This window comes from Myotis davidii, unplaced genomic scaffold (assembly GCF_000327345.1).
Source record: "Myotis davidii unplaced genomic scaffold, ASM32734v1 scaffold13, whole genome shotgun sequence".
NCBI lineage: Eukaryota > Metazoa > Chordata > Mammalia > Chiroptera > Vespertilionidae > Myotis > Myotis davidii.
Window position 1 is genome coordinate 1,155,656 of NW_006286243.1, and position 19,920 is coordinate 1,175,575.

The 19,920-nt window shown below is 49.4% G+C and overlaps 1 protein-coding gene across 1 annotated transcript in view; it reads left to right on the forward strand.

Moving 5' to 3' along the window:
• The window catches only part of VWF (von Willebrand factor), a 118,244-nt gene that overhangs the window by 47,215 nt on the left and 51,109 nt on the right, over positions 1 to 19,920 (forward strand). The window contains exons 15-21 of the mRNA XM_006757606.2: positions 620 to 835; positions 4,312 to 4,552; positions 6,454 to 6,560; positions 9,313 to 9,473; positions 16,598 to 16,701; positions 18,078 to 18,216; positions 19,457 to 19,591. Of these exons, the coding sequence (XP_006757669.1) occupies positions 620 to 835; positions 4,312 to 4,552; positions 6,454 to 6,560; positions 9,313 to 9,473; positions 16,598 to 16,701; positions 18,078 to 18,216; positions 19,457 to 19,591 (1,103 nt within the window). The remainder of the gene's footprint in view (positions 1 to 619; positions 836 to 4,311; positions 4,553 to 6,453; positions 6,561 to 9,312; positions 9,474 to 16,597; positions 16,702 to 18,077; positions 18,217 to 19,456; positions 19,592 to 19,920) is intronic.

Consider the following 19,920-nt stretch of genomic DNA (forward strand, 5'->3'; position numbering starts at 1 on the left):
AGGTCCCCGCGGAGCCCCCGAGAACCCCACATTCCCGCGCGCTCCGCGGGGCGGGGCGCACGGCGCTGCAGGAGGGAAGCGCTCGGGTTTTTTTCCCCACCAGCATTTGCTGACCCTCATCTGGATTATTCTTTATTCTTCAAAGCCCCTTTATTGGGCACCCTCCGTGGGCCAGATTCTGGGAAAGGAAAGAACAGGACATAGTTCCCGCCCCTGGACCTTCTCAGTCTGTTGGGGCAGCAGCCACCAAACTGAATTAAATTATCGTCAGATAAATGCACTGGAGGGGCCTTTTGCAGAGTCATCTGCTGGGACATGTCAGCCCGACGCGAAGGTCCCCAGCTTACCCGGCCCCTCGTGGCACTATTTCTCCCTCTGCCAGGTGGTGTGCCCTGGCCATACAGCTTCTTATGAATTTAAGCGGAATGTAATTAGGAAGGATATTGACCAGGGAAGAAAAATCACAGAGCCAAGGGGTGTTTCGGCGGCATGTGCTGCGGAGGGAGAAGCTGGGATGAGGATCGCAGAGTAGATCATGTTATCCCTGGGGGCGCGGGGCACCCAGGCTCTGGCTGTGCCCTCGCTAAGCCCGGCTCCCCGTCTCTCCCCTCTCCCACAGCCAAGTTCGCGGAGGAGGCGTGCTCTCTCCTGACGTCCCCCAAGTTCGAGGCCTGCCACCATGCCGTGGGCCCGCTGCCCTACCTGCAGAACTGTCACTACGACGTCTGCTCCTGCTCGGATGGCCGGGACTGCCTGTGCAGCGCCGTGGCCAACTACGCCGCTGCCTGTGGCCGGAAAGGGGTGCACGTCGCGTGGCGGGAGCCCAGCTTCTGTGGTGGGTGCCCTCTCTGCCTGCAACCCCTTCCCCGAAACCCAACAGAATCTGCCGCGATGCCCTCCCTCTCCATGCACGTTGCCTTTACTCTGCTCTGTCCACATTCCTGCATTCCGAAACCGGGCCCAGGGGCATCTGACAGGCATAGCGTGTGGGAACAGTTCATTTGCAGCCACATTGCCTTCCCATCTCCCGGCAGGACATCGGGGAGGGGGCGCTGGCTCACCCATAGGACAGCCTGGCTACTCCCCCTGTTTCAGGAGGGCAAGTCGGACCCCTTACCTGGAGGCCTAGAACATTGGTGTCCCTGCCAAGCGGAGATTGCCTGTGGCTGCTGCCACCTAGTGTTGGCTGCATGTATGGCCAGACTGTGGAGTGAGTGTGTCCCTGCATCCCTGGAAGGTCTGATGAAGGCAAGGGGACAGGCACGCGCCAAGCCTTTGCTCTTAAGTTCAGGCGAACCATCGGTGGACTCCTGGCCCAAATCTCGGGCATTGTATAAAGCCGTGTGAAGTGGAATGACACCATTAGAGTCTCACTCTGCCCTGTTGGTTCTGGCAGGAGAGTTGGATCTGCCCCATGCTCCGGTACCCGGAGTGGATGGATTGTGCTCATTTTTTGTTGTTAATGTAGTTGCTCAGGGGATAATTGCTGAGTGCCCAGTGTGGTGAGGAAATGGCAGTGGCATAGAACCTGAATCTTCCTTTTTGAGTCACAGATGGGTCTGGTTCCCTACTAGTTTCCTAACACACTGAGTGAAATGATACTTAGGTTAACTGCAGGGGCAACCAAGGAAGGCTTTCTGGAGGTGGCATACTAGGTTAGGTTTTTAAAATACTTGTTTTTTTTTTGGCATAAAAGAGTTGTTTCCATGCTAGAATAGTAGTATGATGCATAGAAGTGAGGAAGGTATTCCGGCAGGATACGGTGTGGTGGATTTTATCATTTTTAGGGCTAGGTAGATGTGTTTGGAGACAAATACTTGGTGGTCTTGACAGAAGCAGGAAAATAGGAGCTATGAGGAATGGTGAAAGGACTTAATATCATGTATTTGAAGAGGAGTTTAGGTATGGGGTTTATTGAACCAACTCATGTTTTGAGTCAAAGCAATCCCACAGAAAAGCTGAGGCCTTCTGGCTACTTGCCTGTCACTTGCCAGCATGAGATCTCGAGCCCTTCACTTCCCTGTCCAGACTTTAGGTCCTCATGAGTGTTTGCTGTTTGGAAATTGGGGAAAGTAATGAGGGGTAAATGATGTGATGTTTGTGAATCTGCTTTGCTTGTCCAGCAATATTAGAAATGATGCCTGATCAGTGTGCGATAGCATCCGAAGGACTTCCTACTTTAGGACCTTCTCCCAGAATGCTGAGGGCTTACCTAAATATTCTTTAATCACCCAAGAGCAGCTGTTCTTAGCCTCCACGGATAACAGCTTTCACAGGGACTGAGACTGGATTAGAGAGTTCCCTGACTCCCGAGGCTTTAAGATACGGAAGAGAAATCTGTCTCTTGGGTTTATGTGGAGGTGAACCAGATGGCCTTGGGTTGGTCTTCTGAGCCCAAGGAGGGTGGGCAGAACTCTTGGATTCATCCTGTTTCTCACTTTGTCTTCCCGAGAAAAAACAGCTCCCTAAATCACTGACTCCATCCAGAAGGAGCAGTCACACCAACTGGGGACACTCACAGAGCAAGGACTGATCACATACTAGTAGCTGCTTTGTGGGCTCCTTGAAGGCAGGGACCAAGCTTTACCATCTCTGCATCCCTGAGCCTAGCACAGCCCTTGGCACACAGTGGGAGCACACTGGGATGGAGCTGTGCACTCTTCTGGGGAAGGAACCATTTAACGTGGCTCCAAGCCAGCTCTAGCAACAGCCCGTCAGAGCGTAAAAGCAGCTCTTGGGTCCAGCTGCTCCTTTAATGGGCGAAATGTGCCCTTATCATGGTGGGTTCAATGGACTGAAAGGGACTTCCATCTTTATTGCCCAACACACCCCATCTTCACCCACCCTTGCCCTAATTATTTACCCAATGACCCGACCTCTCTGCTGGGCCAGAGGAAAATCTATATGTAATATGGTTACAGAGCCCCCTCCCTCCGCAGCTACCCTCAAATACCAGGCCCAGAGCAGGTGCAGGAGGGGAGGCTGCGGGGCACCTCTGGAGAGTTCCCCCTCATTTCTGAGGTTCAGGGCAGGGCTGTCTTTTACAGCTTCTGTGAAATGCTCCGCCAGTGGGCTTCACGGTAGAAATGGATTCTAACGGAGGGGAAGGATCCTAATGGCCCCAGGAGCAGTGTCCCCAGAGCGAGGGTCTCATTTCTTGGACAACAACAGATTGGCAACAGGGAAGCGGCTTGCTCCCACACCTCCCAGTAAAGAATTGCATCATCGGGGTGCCCATGAGACTGCTGGGAGCACAGAGGGTAGGTTATGTGTCCGCCAGAATCCAGGAGGGCCGGTCTCTCAGGCCCAGACCTTCCTCTGGAACACCCCTCCCACCTGAGCTGGGGCTACGTCTCCCGGGTAATCATAATGCAATAACAGCAGGGAACATTTGTCCTGGGCCAGGCATTCTTCTGAACACGTTAGCTCATGTAACTGCCCCAACAATCCAGGTGGGTGCTGTCATCATATTCCAGGGAGGAAACTACTCAAAGTCACCTCGCTAACTTATGGCAGAACTGGGGCTTGAACCCAGGAATCTGGGTTACAGAGCCACCTCTCTTAGCTACTTTGTCGTACTTCCTTCTGCCTTTTGTCTGTTGTGCTATTTCTATGTGGGAGGCCAGGGAGAGGGAGGCTATGGGCACGTCGGTGCTGCCCACTTCGCTGGAATCAGTCTGAGTGTCCCTGCTCTATGTGACTGGTGTGTCCCCAAAAGCATGGCTCCTAAGGGAGTGTTACCTTTTTAGAGCCTAATGATTAGGAGCATGAGCTTTTGGTTCACAGAGAGCTGGGTTCCAATCTTGCCTCTGCTCTGCCTTTGAGGCATGACCCTGCCAAGTCACTTAGCTTAAGTGACAGTTTTCTTATCCATAGAAAGGGGGATATGAGATCTAACTCACTGCAAGAGGTGTGAAAGGCATAAAACTTGTATAAAGAGCAGGCTATGCAATAGGTGCTCAAAAAATTATGGCCATTATGTTATTATCATCATGGGAGAAATGCCCTTGCCCATTAATCCTTGTTCCTTTTAATATTCACAGCTTCACAACCTAGCAGGATCTCTACTATGTCCCAGGTTTTGAGGATTCAGCGATGACTAGCATTGTCCTTCTGGTTACGCAGAGAAAATATGTGTATCCCTAATTATAAGACATTTGTGAGCATAAAGATACAGTTTTGCTCATAGTGGGAAAGAAAGCAGTGACCATATATAATTGGGGAGGGGGGGTCACAGCTGCAGGGGGCCACCCCAAGTCCTTGTCATCTTAATGTTTCCACTGAGCCCTCCTTCCTCTCCCTCTCTCCTAGCGCTGAGCTGCCCACAGGGTCAGGTGTACCTGCAGTGTGGGACCCCCTGCAACATGACCTGCCGCTCCCTCTCTTACCCGGATGAGGAATGCACCGAGCTCTGCCTGGAGGGCTGCTTCTGTCCCCCGGGACTCTACCTGGATGAGAGGGGAGACTGCGTGCCTAAGTCCCAGTGCCCCTGTTACTATGATGGTGAGATCTTCCAGCCTGAAGACATCTTCTCAGACCACCACACCATGTGGTAAGTGCAAGCACCAGGGAAAGAAAAATGGTCCCCCAAGTCCTTCATTTCACAGATGGGTAAGCTGAGGCCTCAGAATGGGAGTGACTTGTCTGCAGTTGCACAGGAAGTCAGAGCAGAGCTGGGGCTGCGCCCAGGTCTCCTGACTTTCTTGCTATGCGGGAAACTAGAACTGCAGGCTGGCAATAGGATTCCTTGATTTTTATTGCCAACGATCATGTGTTGGGCCCTTTTCTAGAACATGAAACGTGGGCTCTCCTTGTCCCTCTCCCCTTCAGCCTCTTGTCAGTGGCTCAGGTTGAAACATTTGAACCAGAAGAAAAGACATCACAGACGTGTTGCCTCAGTGGTGCATTGCTGTCCCGACTGGCTTGTGCACGTTTTTGAAAAATAGCTCTAAATAGTGCCTGCTTCTTGCTGCCCTTTGTCCAGGCCCTCTGTCAAGGCCAGTTTCCGCAGGGTTGTCATGGTCACAGAAAAAATTTATAGCAGAAGCTTTGTTGGGCAAACACTTCCTTGGCACCTGCTCAGTCCCTGGTGCTGGGGTAGAGACGGGACATCTAAAGATGAACAGATAGTGTGGGCCCCAAGGGAGCTGACAGTCTACTAGGGAGAACAGTTAAAATGTCCTGATTCTGGAAAATTTCACACAGACATAAAAGAGAGAGAATAGTGTAAGGATCCCTAATGCATTCATCCCAGCTTCAGTAATTATCAGCACTTTGTCATTCTTAGCTTATCTATTCCCTCCTTCCCTTTGAGGCTGCAATAGTTTACAGAAAACCTGAGCTATTACCTCATTTCATGTGAAAATACTTCAGTATGTATTTCTAATAGATAGTACTTATAAAAACCTAACATTAACAATAGTTCCTTGATAACATTTAACATTCAATCCATGTTCACTTTTTTCCTGATTGTCTCAAAATGTCTATTTTTAATTGGTTCATTTGAATCAAGGTTCAAACAAGGTCTGCATGTTGCATTTGGTATAAAACTTTTCTCATCATTCCAGTGAGATTAACTTGCAGCCCCTCTCAATTTAATGTACCCCCAACAGGCTGTTTACACTTGTATTAAAGCAATTGTGGCCATTAGACTTGGGTTTCAGTGAAATATGTTCATTATCCTTCTAGACTGTGACCTCCCCAAGGGTAGAGAATATATGTCAGACCCAGTTCCCCAACACCTAATACAGTTCTGGCAAAAAGTAGGTAGAACCAATGTTTTGAGATGAAATAACTAATATTTGGTAGACTCACCATAACAGAGACAAAAATCTCTACTCCTTCAGAACAGGAAAAGGTTGCTCATGGTGTGGTTCCCCCAGTGTGAGTAATTCAAGAGAGATGGAAGTCACAGTCTTTTAAAACCTCATCTTAAGTGACATATGGTATGTCGCTACTGCCATTTACTGTTGGTCACACAGACCAAACTTGGTACAGTGGAGGAGGAGGTTACACAGGGGTATGGCTACCAGGATGTGGGATCATTGGGGACCATTTAGGAGACTAGATGCTAGGAAAAGATACCCATGTTAGGGGACAGGGCTGGGATTGGAAGATAGAAATAAAATAAAAAATTAAGAAATCGAGTCCTTTATGCAAAACCTATGCTGGATGCTGGGGATAAAATGGTGAGCAAGAGCAGTCATGGCTTATGCATTCTTGGATCTTATAGTCTAAGACAGAGAGAGAGAGAGACAGAGAGAGAGAGAGAGAGAGAGAGAGAGAGAGGTAAAGAGAAGAGAGAGAGATGTTAACCAATAAAAACCCAAATATATGTCAAGCTACAGTGTGCTAAGTTCTAGGAAAAGGAGCCCAGAGTAAGTGGGAGGCAAGGAGACAGAGGTGGTGGTTGTAGCCGCTCTTGCAAAGCTGAGCTATGTTATTCCTCTGCAGCTACTGTGAGGACGGCTTCATGCACTGCAGCATGAGCGGAGCCCCGGGAAGCCTGTTGCCACAGCACATTGTCCTCAGCGGTCCTCTCGGTCCCCTGTCTCACCGCAGTGAGTACTGGCCCCTGGAAGGGTGCTTCCTCCCACCACCCAGACTTCTCATGCATGGAGAGGAGAGAGGGCTGGGCTGCTGCCCGAGGTGCGTGTCCATTCAGTCACAGGTCAGGATCGCCACTATTTCTGTTCGTGTGAGTGACTCTCAGGACTAGACACACCTTTCTTGGTATGTGTGAACCCAAGTTGTTGAGGCAGGAAGAATTTTCTTTTGTGACCTGGGAAAGACTGAATTATCTGTAGGTGGGTTCAGTGAGACCTCTAATTTGCCCATGGTGACCTCAGCCCATGGTGAGCAGCTCTGGGTGAATCGGTCGCCTTGATTGTGATGAAAACACCTGCCTGCAAGGGCCTCCTTTTTCCTAAGGACTTGCTGGCAAGGACACTTCTTTAGAAAGTGTATTTGAAAGAGGAGAGTTTGGACCTGTCTCTCTCAGTTCGAAGGTCCTAATAGTTGCTGCTGTTTAAGGACAAGGCCTGGAAGAGAGAAGGGGCCGGGCCAGCACTGGTGGGACCATATTCACATTTATGGGTCACCCTTGCTTAGATAGGCCCTCCCAGTAGCCGGGAGAGAATGCCTTTAGCAGTTCTCAACCTGTGGGTCGCGACCCCTTTGGTGGTCGAATGACCCTTTCACAGGGGTCGCCTAAGACCATCCTGTATATCAAAAATTTACATTACGATTCATAACAGTAGCAACATTACAGTTATGAAGTAGCAACGAAAATAATTATATGGTTGGGTCACAACATGAGGAATTGTATTTAAAGGGCCAGAAGGTTGAGAACCACTGCTTTAGTCAGCAAAATGGGCTATTTTCAACCTCTAGTTTGACCTCTCCTCTCTCTGCCTCTCACTTTCTTCAAGATGCCCTCTTTCCTGTGGCCCCGCTCTGTGCCATGTGTTTGTCTGCCAGCTTGCCCTGGGTGAGAAGACTGGTTCCCCCACATGATGGACTGGGAAGCATGTCTCAGTCTGGAGCTGGGTCAAGGTCCCAAGCACTGGGTGGCTCACAAGTTGAAAGAAAAACTTATGACCTTGTCCTATTCTGTTCAGCCTGCTATAACAAAACACCACAGCCTGGTGGCTTATAAACAGGAATTTATAGCTGACAGTTCTGGAGGCTGAAAATCTGAGACCAGGGTGTCAGCATGGTTGGCTGAGGGTCCTCTTCCTGGCATTCAGCCCATAGTAAACCTGTAGGTCACTGCAGCCTGCCTCTTTCTCCTTCATGCTGTCTTTTATTGAAGCATCTTGGTCACATTCCCCCTTTCCCTTTCATTGTGTATTTCATTGTCTCTTGGGTCTGTCTTTAACTCTCAGAATCTTCTAATCTAGTCACTGGAGGGATCATCCTTTTCAAAGTCAGGAAATTCTGAAAATGTTGTGTGACTTGGAAAAGCCATTTAATCTTTTAGGGTTTCAATTTCTCAACAAAAAGTTTCCATATAAAAATAAGGCTAGAGCCCTAGGTGATTTGGCTCTGTGGATAGAGCAGTGGTTGGCAAACTATGGCTCGCGAGCCACATGCAGCTCTTTGGCCCCTTGAGTGTGGCCATGAAGTTTCAATCGCACTGTACGAGCGTGCCCGCATGTAGTATTTTGTGGAAGAGCCACACTCAAGGGGCCACAGTTTGCCGACCACTGGGATAGAGCATTGGCCTGCAGACTAAAGGGTCCCAGGTTTGATTCCAATCAAGGCCACTTGCCTGGGTTGCTGGCTCGATTCCAAGTAGGGGAGCGTGCAGGAGCCAGCCAATCAATGATTCTGGTTGCAGGCTCGATCCCCATTAGTGGGTGTGCAGGAGGCAGCCAATGAGTGATTCTCTCTCATCATTAATGTTTCTGTCTCTCTCCCCATAATGTTTAAATAATAAAATCAATAAAACATATTTAAAAAATAAGGCTAGAGATTCTGGCTTCTGTGCCACAGGAGATTGTAAGTGGTATGTCTAGTAAGATATACACGCTATGAAGTGCATCAGGATTTTTGAAAGAAAGGGGCTGTCTCAGTCATCTGCTGTCATTACTTATTCAATCAGCCATTATACCTGCTAATTGTCAGGAAATATGATATATCAATGAACAAAATAAATAAGAAACCCTGTGCTCATGGAGCACATATTCTAGTGGGTGGGGTGGGAAATAAGTAAAATATATGGTATATCAGATGGTAGTCAAGTGGAGAATGGGAAAGCAGGGAGGTCAGTGGGGGTCTTAAGGGATGGAGTGTTGCAAATGTAAATAGAGTTGCTGGGATGGCCAGTGGCTGGACAAAGGGTGACATGTGAGCAAAGGCCCCTTTCAAGTTTTTGTGACCGTTAGTGGTAACAATTTTAGGAATGTCCTGTTGGGGCCCATAGAGGTTTCTTTTTAGCACCCAAACCCAGGTCCTTTAAAGCTTGGGTCTGGACATTTCTACCACACATCCTGGTTCAATGCAACCCACTATAGCAGGGTGAAGGGAGATGTGGAGTGTGGCCATCAGAGGGATGCTGGGATCCAGGGAGACACCTTCAGTGTAGGCAAAGGTCAGAAGCTCGGTTGAGTAGACGAGGCTGCCACCTGGTCCCACACAAGGAACCCAGCTCAGACTAGACCCACAGGAGGTAGGGCAGCACCCCATCCCAGGAAAGGGCAGCTCTGTGTCTCTGGAATGGAGTGACCGCACCTAGGGGACTACGACAGTATAGAAGGTAGGTCTGTTCACCCAGTCACTGATGGCCTCTTTGATTTTCCCATCTCCAAGGTAAAAGGAGCTTGTCCTGCCGGCCCCCCATGGTCAAGTTGGTGTGTCCTGCTGACAACCCGCGGGCCGAAGGGCTGGAGTGTGCCAAAACCTGCCAGAACTACGACCTGGAGTGTATGAGCACGGGCTGTGTCTCTGGCTGCCTCTGTCCCCCGGGCATGGTGAGCCACCCACTGCTGCCAGGGGTCGGCAGTTGTCCATTTTCCTGTAGGCAGAGAGAGGAAGAAACAAGAGTTAAACCAGGGTGGGTACCAGGTGGCAGTGGTAATGGGGGCAGGGGTCGGGGAGGTCCCTTGGCTGAGTCAGCCGCCAAAGTCAGGAAGGGAGATGGTAGGAAACTATCTGGGTTTGATCCTGATGAGATCTGACAAAAATGCTTAGTGCACAGAGGTGCCATGGGAAGCAAAGCAAGAATTTCCAGAAAACTCAAGTGAAAAATAGGCACTTCTACTAGAATTTTCTTTGCCACCAGGAGCCCTTCTTAGTGTCTTCTTTCTCAGGGTTCACAGTGGTTTGCAGCCACCTGGCTCCCATGTGCCTCCTGATGGTGGCCATGGTCTCAGCATGCCCAAGTCTTCTTAACCTTCCTCCCAAGTTTAATCTTAGGCCATTTTGAGTTAAAAATATTATATATATGTTATTCTTTTCACCCTGAAAACCAGGAGAGATTCTAGATTTTCTCTTTCAAGTGCATCTTGTCTTCTTGCTTTCTTTGACTACAGTTCCTCAGACCCAAAGTGAGTGGTGAGGGGCAGGGGTTGTAGATGCAAAAATAAGAGGGGGGCAGAGTGGCTCTCATATGGCTACAAAGGGCATAATGATGCCCAAGGCCTTGGCTTAGGGGCAATGCCCAGGGCCAGGGGAGTTGCCAATATTCCGTGGGAGGCACTAGGACCCATCACCCGTGGCCCTCAGGAAGGCTGCCATTGTGTGTGTGCAGGGCAGATGGTCTATTTCTTCCCTCCAACCAACCCTTTCTCCTCCAAGATAGAGACTAGCTGCCACTCATTCTCCCCTGGACATCCCCCTCTGTCTTAGCCTCTCAAGATTCTGGAACTATCTCTCCTAATGAGGGAGCTAGAGATCGGCCCTAAACTAGAAGGTCTTGTTTGGTGCCTTGGCAGAACAAGCAGGCTGTTCAAAGGGGTATGTAAGGAGGAGGAGAAATAGGAGAGAGGAGTGCAAGCTTCCATGTGCTCCTTTTACCCCGAAGGCCCCTTATTTTGACTGTCCCTTCTCCATACCTAGCGGTGACATTCTCCCACGTCCGAGGCAGCTCGGGCAAGAAAAGGGACATCCTTCAGGAGTTTGCATCAGCAGCATCAGGGACTCTTTTCAATGAGTTTTGTTGTGTTTTTTTTTTTCATGAAGGAAAGCATACAGATAGTCTTAAATATTAATAACCACAATGACTGCATGCAGTTAAATATTAATAACTACAATGATTGCATGATTGTCCCAAAGCCCCAGTGGAGAGTGAGACCTCGAGTACAGGATATGCACGGGCTGTTAGGAGCTCACTGTCATTCCTGAAGCCCCTGGCAGACATCCTGAGGACCGTCTTTGGGTGTCTGTCTCTCACCTCAGCCTCAGGGGCTTGTCAACTGGAAAGCTCATGGTCTAAGAGATTGGGTTATTTTCACAACTGCTTCATGATGATGCCGACTAATGTGCAAATTGTCGAGGCCAGATTCGGCAGAGCAGAAAAGCCTGGGTGATTTATTAAGTGCACAGTGTATTGGCTGCTGCACAGGACACGTGTTCCTGGACGCAACGCAAAGAAAAGAATCTGGAAACACCCCGTTTGGGCCCATCTGACGGTGCGGACATCCTTCCCAAGGGTGCTCCTCTGTTTGGCCGTCCCCTGTGGAAGGTGGTGAGGCTGTGGCATGTTACTGAGGGTTTGCGGGGAGAGGTCAGGAATTCTGTGTTCTGAGGACCTGAAAGGGAGGAGGGAGTAGTTCTTTTCTGTGGGGCAGGTCTACTGAGAGCAGAAAGAGTCCCTGAGTAGGAACAGAGGTCAGAGGGCCACGTTCTCAGTCCAGGCTGCATGGCTTTCTGGCTCCTTGCTCTTGGACAATCGTCCACTCTTTCTCTGAGTCTCAGTTGCCTGGTCTGTAACATGGACACACTTCCTGTTCTGCCTTCATCGCATTTGCTGTGGACCTGAAGGAGTTGTATGTGAAAGAACTTTTAAAACCAGAAAGTGCTGTCAAATCGTAGCTTTCGTTATTGTTTTCATAAATCACCGAGGGTCAGTCTCAGAGGCTGACCCATCTGCTCCTCTAGTCCATGGGAGAAACACAAAGGGCCCATTTTCTTAAATTTCCAATCTGTTGTGGACCAAAGCTTTTCTAAATATAATAGAATAATCAGAAACACGAAACAAAAAAGCAATTACATACAACATATGACCCCTTTGATTTTTATTAGCTACACCAGGTGTATATTACTCAGTCAGATTGGCATGTGATTTTCTAAACACCTCCTCTCCAGTCTGTGCTCACATCATCACAGACCAACACTGGCCCGTGGACCACACTCTGAGCAGTGCTGCTCTTGGTTGAAGATTGCCTTTCAAAACGTCTCTCAATGCTCATTGCAAGGCCAGCAGCACCTGCTGGAGAATGCTGGGGGCAGGGAGAGAGCAGGGCCGGGCACCTGTCTAGAGCAGAGGTTTTCTGGTTCACTCCTCAAGTAACAGCCTCCATTGGATCCTGCCACTGGTGCGCAGGGCTCCTTGCATGGAACAAGTGGGTGGGCACACTTGTGGTAAGTGGTTGGTGGAGAAGCAGCATAAAAAAGGCATTGAAGTGGAGCCCAAAAATTCTAGGTTTGAATCCTGGGTCCTGACATTTCGTTAATGGAGTGGCAAGTCACTTAAAATCTTTGTGTCTGATTTCTATCACCTCTAAGATTGGGTTAGAAGGGTTGTTTTGAGGACAGAACATGACAGTGGCAGGCACATGGACGTTGCTTAGTAAGTGGTGGTTTAAGATGGCTATTATAAGAAGTTCATGGAGTAACGCCGTAAGTCATATTAGGAATGGAGATGCCCTAAGTAAATTTTCAGACACGGGGAGTAATTTTTTTGAAACCCCAATGTCCACATTATGAGGTCACTGGATCAATAAAATGGGGCCGCACTAGAAAATTTTAAAGTCTTTTTCTTTAGTTTCAGAGGTACATGAGTGAACGAACCACTTGCCTTTAAGTTAGAATTTTACCTGATTCTACCAGGAGGTGGCAGCAAAACACAACCTACTGCCCACCGTTCAGTCCTCATTCCAGCCACAGCTGGAACCCTCTCTAGGAGCATGATCATCCAGGGGCAGAGTGAGAAGGAACCCCCAAACCCAGGATTTCAACCCCTTCCAACACACAGGAGGAGACCAGAGGAAGAGAGGAAGCAGAGCCATTTAAGGACACATAGTTGCATAATGGAAATCCTGATCTCCTGAGTCCCAGATTGGACCCTTCGGAGGCTGGGCCCGGAGGTGCTGTGGAGGAAGTGTAGTACCACTGCCTGGGAGATGCTCACTTCCCTTTTGAAATCTAGTGTTTGCATTTCCAAACTGGTACCCGTTCTGCTGGTACAAGGATGCCTTTGGCAACTGGGAAGTGTGTTAAATTCCCTGTGTGTTAATTTCTTTGATGTCCAGTTTTCTCACAGTCCCAATAGGAAGACCGGAAAGACTTTAGTACTGTTTTTGGAGATATAGAGTTTGGGCTCAGGAGCCCATCCAGAGTGGGCCTCACACATGGGCATTGTGAATCCTATGAGATATCATTTAAAAAGGTCCAAGAAAGCCCCCCCTGCCATCGTAAAAATATCTCCTACACTTCATACAATTTGTCAGCTAATCAGACTTACTAAAATACAATAAGCACAAGTTCATTTTGGTTAACAAGCAAGAGCTTTAAAGAAGCTCACAACCTTATAAATCCTCGTGGGAAGTCATTCACACCTTAGTGTGAATTATTTCATCAGCTTCCCCCCATTCCTAGCGAACATATAATTGAAATCAGCTGCATTGAGCTGGAAGGATTGATGGGGTGGGAGAATGAGTAAAGGACAGTAGGAAGGCAAGAAGGATTTTTGAAGAATGGGTCATTTTGAGTGTGGTGTTGATGTTTTGGAATGGGGGTAGGGAAGATGGGGTTTTTTTAGAGAAGAGTAACAGCCCCCAAACCCATTTCTTCCTACTTCATAATTTTTTGGGGGCGCTGATCAAGACCTGGTGCCATGCTCTCAGTGTGAGTCATTCCTACTGAAGATGTCACGAGTGGAGGAACAATAGTGACGACTATTTCTGCCTGTTTTCTTCTGAAGTCTTTGAAGGGTTATTTGTCAACTTTATCTTATTAACCCTTTGGTGTCCCACAGTGGCAAATACTAGGCAGAGGGGGTTCTGTTCATTTTAGTCATGAAGTTGCATGACTTGCCACGAAATCCGCCTAGGGCCTGCTCTACTAGCCTACCCCGCGTGTCTGTCCAGTTCTCATCCAGACCCCGTTCACCTGTATTGTGCCTTTATTTTTCTTTCTCCATGAATTTCTTTAATGCTTCAGGTTGGTGTTACCTGATCTTCTCTCCCACGTCAGGAGCCTCCTGCTGAGGTGGGGCCTGGAAACCTCTCCTCCCCTTTTGAGTTTTGCTTTGTTGCCCCTGCAGCTCAGACGTAGGGATCCATTCCCATGCCTCTGTCATCTTTCTATCAGTCCTCATTCTAAAGGTCCTTTCTTTTATTAAAATATAGTTAACATACAATATTATATTCATTTCAGGCATACAACCTGGTTATTCAACTTTCATACGCCTAACGAAGTGATCACCATGATCAATCTAGTAACCACCAGACACTGTACAAAGTTATTACGATATTATTGACTATATTCTCTATGCTGTACATTACAACCCCAATGATTTATTTATTTTATAACTGGAAATTTTTGCCTCTTATTTATCCACCCCTCCTTTCCCTTAACCCCTTCCCTTCTGGCAACAATTCGTTTGTTCTCTGCATCTACGAGTCTGTTTCTGTTCTGTTCTATTTGTTTATTTTGTTTTTTTAGATTCCACATATAAGTGAAATCATACAGTCCTATTTTAATACTGTAATCCACCAATTAGTAATCTCCTTTTACTAAAATAAGTCAGGGCAGAGAGGAGCACAGAAGGAGCTGGCAGCGTAATCTCATGGCCAAGCTGGGATTTGAGCTTTATGTTCACTGGAGAAGGGCTGGGCTGCCCGGGACTCAGCCCTGGGCCAGGGGAGGGCTACCTGGGCCATGGTGTGCAGAATGTTTTTGTCAATGGGCTGACTATCTTGAAGAGAGGTGAAAACATACAACACGCAGATGAAGAGGCCTGGGAGCCCTCTACCCAGCCTGCTGTAGGCGATGGGACAGCATGTGCTCTGCGAGGTGAGGTGAGGGCTGTGTTTCCCAGAATCCACCCCTATGCATCCTGCATCACTTTTGTCTCAGGTAATGCTTCTGGTATGAGGCTTGTTTTCTGGTCTCCATTAGCTGTAAGAGTGTCCCATGGTCCTCAGTAGATGCATTATTTGTGTTATTTTTAGAGTAGCCACTAGGTGGCAGGCCCCAGCCTAACAGAGCTGGCAAAGCTTGGGAGGATGTGGGAATGACCCCTAATTGTGACAGCCTTTGAAGCCTGAAGACAGATTTTTAAATCCCCTCCCGATCCTACCAAGCTGCCATCTTTCCTACTAGGTGACTAAGCTCATTGTCTCCCAAGAACAGTAGTCCTAGGAGGTAGGAGTTACCAAGAATGTGATCGATCAACACCTTCCTCACTCTCTGCAACCCCATCCTGCCCTTTACTTGGGCTCTAAGGGCTCAGGAAAACAACTGAGGCTGAGGAAGGTGATGGGGAAGGTGATGGAGGTCATTTCCCCATCCTTTCCAGCCACCCCCTCCCCCCACACACAATTTTAACCTCTACTCCTTGACCTGAAAGTCCCTTTGTCCAGCCCAAGAACACCTGTTCTCAGGGCTTCGTCTTGTTTCATGTCCTGGGAACTCAAGCTTGTCTGGATCATACAAGTCCTGAGCCATCCAGACTAGTAGCTTCTCAACCCTCTGGTTCCTCTAGAACCAAACATGGTCCCTTCACTGGGGGGCGACCAGGCTGTTTTAGATCACTTGGCGGTAGCCACGCCAGAGCAACACCCAGGGTTGCCTCCTGCAGGGGGGATAGCAGCAGATCTACATGTTGGGGTCAGAGTGGGGTTGGCCAGCTCTTCCTGAGCCCACTGGGGCCGGTAGGTCTTAGTCTTTCTTCCCTACCCCAACTGATGAGAGGAGCATGCTCATGTTGTAACCTCTGTGTTGGGGGGGAGGGCAGGAAAGTTGAGCATCTCTGTGTGTGTGTTGGGGGGGGGGTGTCAGGATCTCAGGGACTGGGTAAGGAGGGCACATGTGCGGCCTGAGCTAGTTCCCAGACTCTGGTTTTGGTCCATGTCTGCCTGTGGCCAGTATTTCACCTCCAGGGTAGTAAGTGCATTAATAATTCATCCATTCATTTTATTAAATATACTGTCCATTGTCTTCAATTATAAGCATAGTATTTGCTCATTAAAGAACATTTGGAAAAAAATATTTAAAACCAACAAAAATAAAATAAAATTCCCCTACCCTAGCCCACCATCTGGAGGCAACTTCTATATTTCCTTTAAGTCTTATTTTTGAAATATATATATATATTCATAATTGGGACCATATGTATATACAGGTTTTTTCCTCCCCTGTTTTAAATATTAACAGCATAAGTATTCCTCACATCTTTTAAGATTCTCCCAAAGGCCCACTCTACTAGCTCCATGGACACCATCACCCGGTGAGTCCTTAATGGATTTAATCACTTTTCTATTGTTGAATACTTGGTTGCTACAATTTTTTTCCCCCATGGTAAATAATTCTGTGTTAACCTCTGACTGTGACTCTTTTACATTCGGAGAAATCATCTGCATGGAAGTTTGGGGGCTAAGAATATGTGCATCTCAAAGTTTTCTGACACGTGTTATCGAAGCGTCTTCGTTCAGGTTCCCAGTGACCGTGCCCCCATCAGAGTCTGAAGCAGAGGGCAGTCAGAGAGTCTTCAGCTGAGCTAGGGAGTATCCGTGTAGCTGGGTGCCTGTGTCCCCCAAGCCCAGCCCTGGGCGTGGGCTCCAGGGCCTGACCTGTGGCTGAGGCTGCCTCCCCAGCAGAGCTCTGGGCCACTCGCTGTGGCCCCCAAGACTCTTGGGTCGCTTTCCCTTAGGTCCGGCATGAAAACAGATGCGTGGCCCTGGAAAGGTGTCCCTGCTTCCACCAGGGCAAGGAGTATGCCCCTGGAGAGACGGTGAAGATCAACTGCAACACTTGGTGAGGCCCTGGGAGAGGCTTTTGCGGGGACTGAGCCATTGTGGGGGGAGTCAACAGAGGTGGGGATGAAGGTCAAGATGCTGGGGGATGGGGGTGGGCAGACCTCGCCAAGGTTGAGCCTTGCCTCCAGCATCTGAGGGAATGTGGTTACTTTTTCCTTTTTTGAGCCTCTGTATCTCTATCTGTAAAATGGGGAGAATCTTTATCACCACCTGTGCTCACCTGCATAGACACTCTTCTAGAGGTTAGTGTTTCCGTTCAGAGAGATGGGGCCTGGAGAAGATGAGGACCTTGCCCCATATCAGTATTGTACATGTGACCAAGTCACCAAAGGGCATGGGGTTGGAGGTCCCTTCTCTGGCTCTCTATTGCCCCCTTAGCAGATTGCCCGTGAGTGTGCTTATAGTGACACCATTTGAAAAGGCACCTTGTGAGAGTGGCTGGCTTCTCTTCTCCCTTCTGCTTGGCCATCCTTCACATAACCCTCTGCCCTGCTCATTTACTGTGTCTCTGACTTTGGGGCTGTGCACAGCTTTACGGAGAGGCCCATGTGGGCAGAGGCAGGAAGGCGCTTAGCTATCTGGGGCCTGAGGTCTGAGCTCACGCCTCTGACGCACAGTGGGCTTCCTCATGTCAGCTCCGGTTACCGGGTGGTGGGATGCGGCATTGTGGCAGTCGGCAAGTCGCTGTAGATTTAACCATATAACTGCACACAAAACCTCTCCTGGCAGAAGAGCACGGTTCATCACTATTTGCCCGACTCAGAACGTTCCTGCTGGCCCATCTTGTTTTCTGCATCAGCCTCGGATGGCATGCAGCCTCAGTGTCTGTTTTTAAAAAATACTTATTTTTATTGATTTCAGAAAGGAAGGGAGAGGGAGAGATAGAAACATCAATGATGAGAGTCATTGATCGGCTGCCTTCTGCAGGCCCCACACTGGGGATCGAGCCTGCAACCTGGGCATGTGCCCTGACTGGGAATTGAACCGTGACCTCCTGGTTCATAGGTCGATGCTCAACCACTGAGACACACTGGCTGGGCAGTGTCTGTTTTGTAGAGACCCTGAGGCTACTCTCAGGCAACTTCCAGGGAGGCCGAGCTTTAGCAAACTTGTAGCAGGCGGTCTACAGAGGGTCTGGGTCTCTTCCCTGGGCTGCCTGGATCACCTGTTCCCTTCTTTGCCTCAGTTTCCCCCTTGTAATGAAGTGCAGCATGACTTCCCTCTCTCCTGCTGGATCCCTCACTTCTTGAGGCTTCCTGAAAGGTTGGGTGGCACCTGGAATATTATGTTCTTTCCTGGCCTCCTCATCCCCCAGGGCCCACATGGGCCTCTCACACCCTTCACACCCACCATCCTGGCCATTTCTGTTCCTAGTGTCTGTCGGGACCGGAAGTGGAACTGCACGGACCATGTGTGTGATGCCACATGTTCCACCTTTGGCGTGGCCCACTACCTCACCTTCGATGGGCTCAAATACATGTTCCCTGGGGAGTGCCAGTATGTTCTGGTGCAGGTGAGAGAGAGGGATGGGGGGCGGATGCTGTTCTTAGGTGGGGGGTGCAGTCTGGGGTTTCCAGGTCAGAGTCTGCTGCTCTGTCCATAGAATTGACTCTGGGCTGGATTCTCCAGTGACTGTCCAGCCCCTGAAAGAAGGGCCTACAGAGGTCAGGGCTCGAGCCTCACGTGATCACCATCTTCCTTTACTTTACCTGATGGAGACATAAACATAGGACAGAAGCTCATTTGTTGACTGGGATTGTTGTGGGGCAAGGCTACTACTGTCTGCCCAAATCAGCACCAAAACAGAACTAGAACAAGTCACCTAACCCACACAGCCTTGTGCAGCAGCCCTGGACAGGGGGATGGTTGAAATGACCCCTGGGGTTTGCTTCCCACTCTCTGATTCTATTGCATTCTCCACATTTTCTTTTCTAACCTGGCGCAATTCAGAATGGGCAGGAAGGAGGGTGGGCACAGGAAAGCCACACTGCCCAGCAGGATGAGAAACTGCCTAGCTGGTGAGTGAGGGCCCTCTGCCTTCCTCTCCCTGCTGGGTGGATTCCTGTAAATTTCTCTTGCTGGTTGACACCAAAGTGATAAGCAAGGAGGGTTGGTGGCTTTTCTCATGAAGAATGAGATGGCTTAACTCTGTGAAGCTTTAAACAAATGTGGTCTCTCTGTCTCCATTCTTGGGAAGAGGAGGGGTGGGGGCTTGGTATGGTCTGAGGAAGGCCACAGACGCAGCAGCCTTAGTCTCAGAGACTGAGCTGCAGTGTCCTGTGAGTCAGGCAGTGAAGGTAACTGAGCGTGCACGCCTGCTCAGCATGCTGGGAGTGGGACAGAACCAGCACCCTGACCTGCCATGTGCAGAGCATGCTGGGAGTGAGCAGTTTCACCAGTTAGCCATGTGCAGAGCATGCTGGAAGTGAGCAGGGGCACTAACTAGCATGTGCAGAGCATGCTGGGAGTGAGCAGGGGCACTGACCAGTTGCATGTAGAGCATGCTGGGAGTGAGCAGGGGCACTAACTAGCATGTGCAGAGCATGCTGGGAGTAAGCAGGGTCACTGACCAGCTGCATGTGGAGCATGCTGGGAGTGAGCAGGGGCACTGACCAGTTGCATGTAGAGCATGCTGGGAGTGAACAGCAGCAGCAACTAGCCAAGCCTCCACCACCCACACCAGAGATGACTTGATGCCAATCTTCTGACCTGGGGAGAGGTGGCAGGAATAATATTTCACCTCTTTCCCCCAGGATTACTGTGGCAGTAACCCTGGGACCTTTCGGATCCTGGTTGGGAATGAAGGATGTGGCTACCCCTCAGTGAAATGCAAGAAGCGGGTCACCATCCTGGTGGAGGGAGGAGAGATTGAACTGTTCGATGGAGAGGTGAGTGGCAGCCCATCCTTTCCCCCTCAGGCCCCTTTGTTCTTCTGTGGGCTTGTGAAGAGCATGTGCCAAGCATTCGATTAGAACTTGAATGGAATATCGTGCAGCCATAAAAGAGTGTGAGGTGGAGCTGTATCATATGACTGTGACATCCTATATAATAAAAGGGTAACATCAATGTGTTCCCACAGGGGGAGCACTGCTCAGCCAGAAGCTGGGTTCATGGTGGTGAGCCTCTCCCACCTCTGCGGCAGTTGGACATCCCCCAAGGGCTCCTGGACTGCGAGAGGGTGCAAGCAGGGTTGAGGGACACCCCCCCCCCCCCCCCG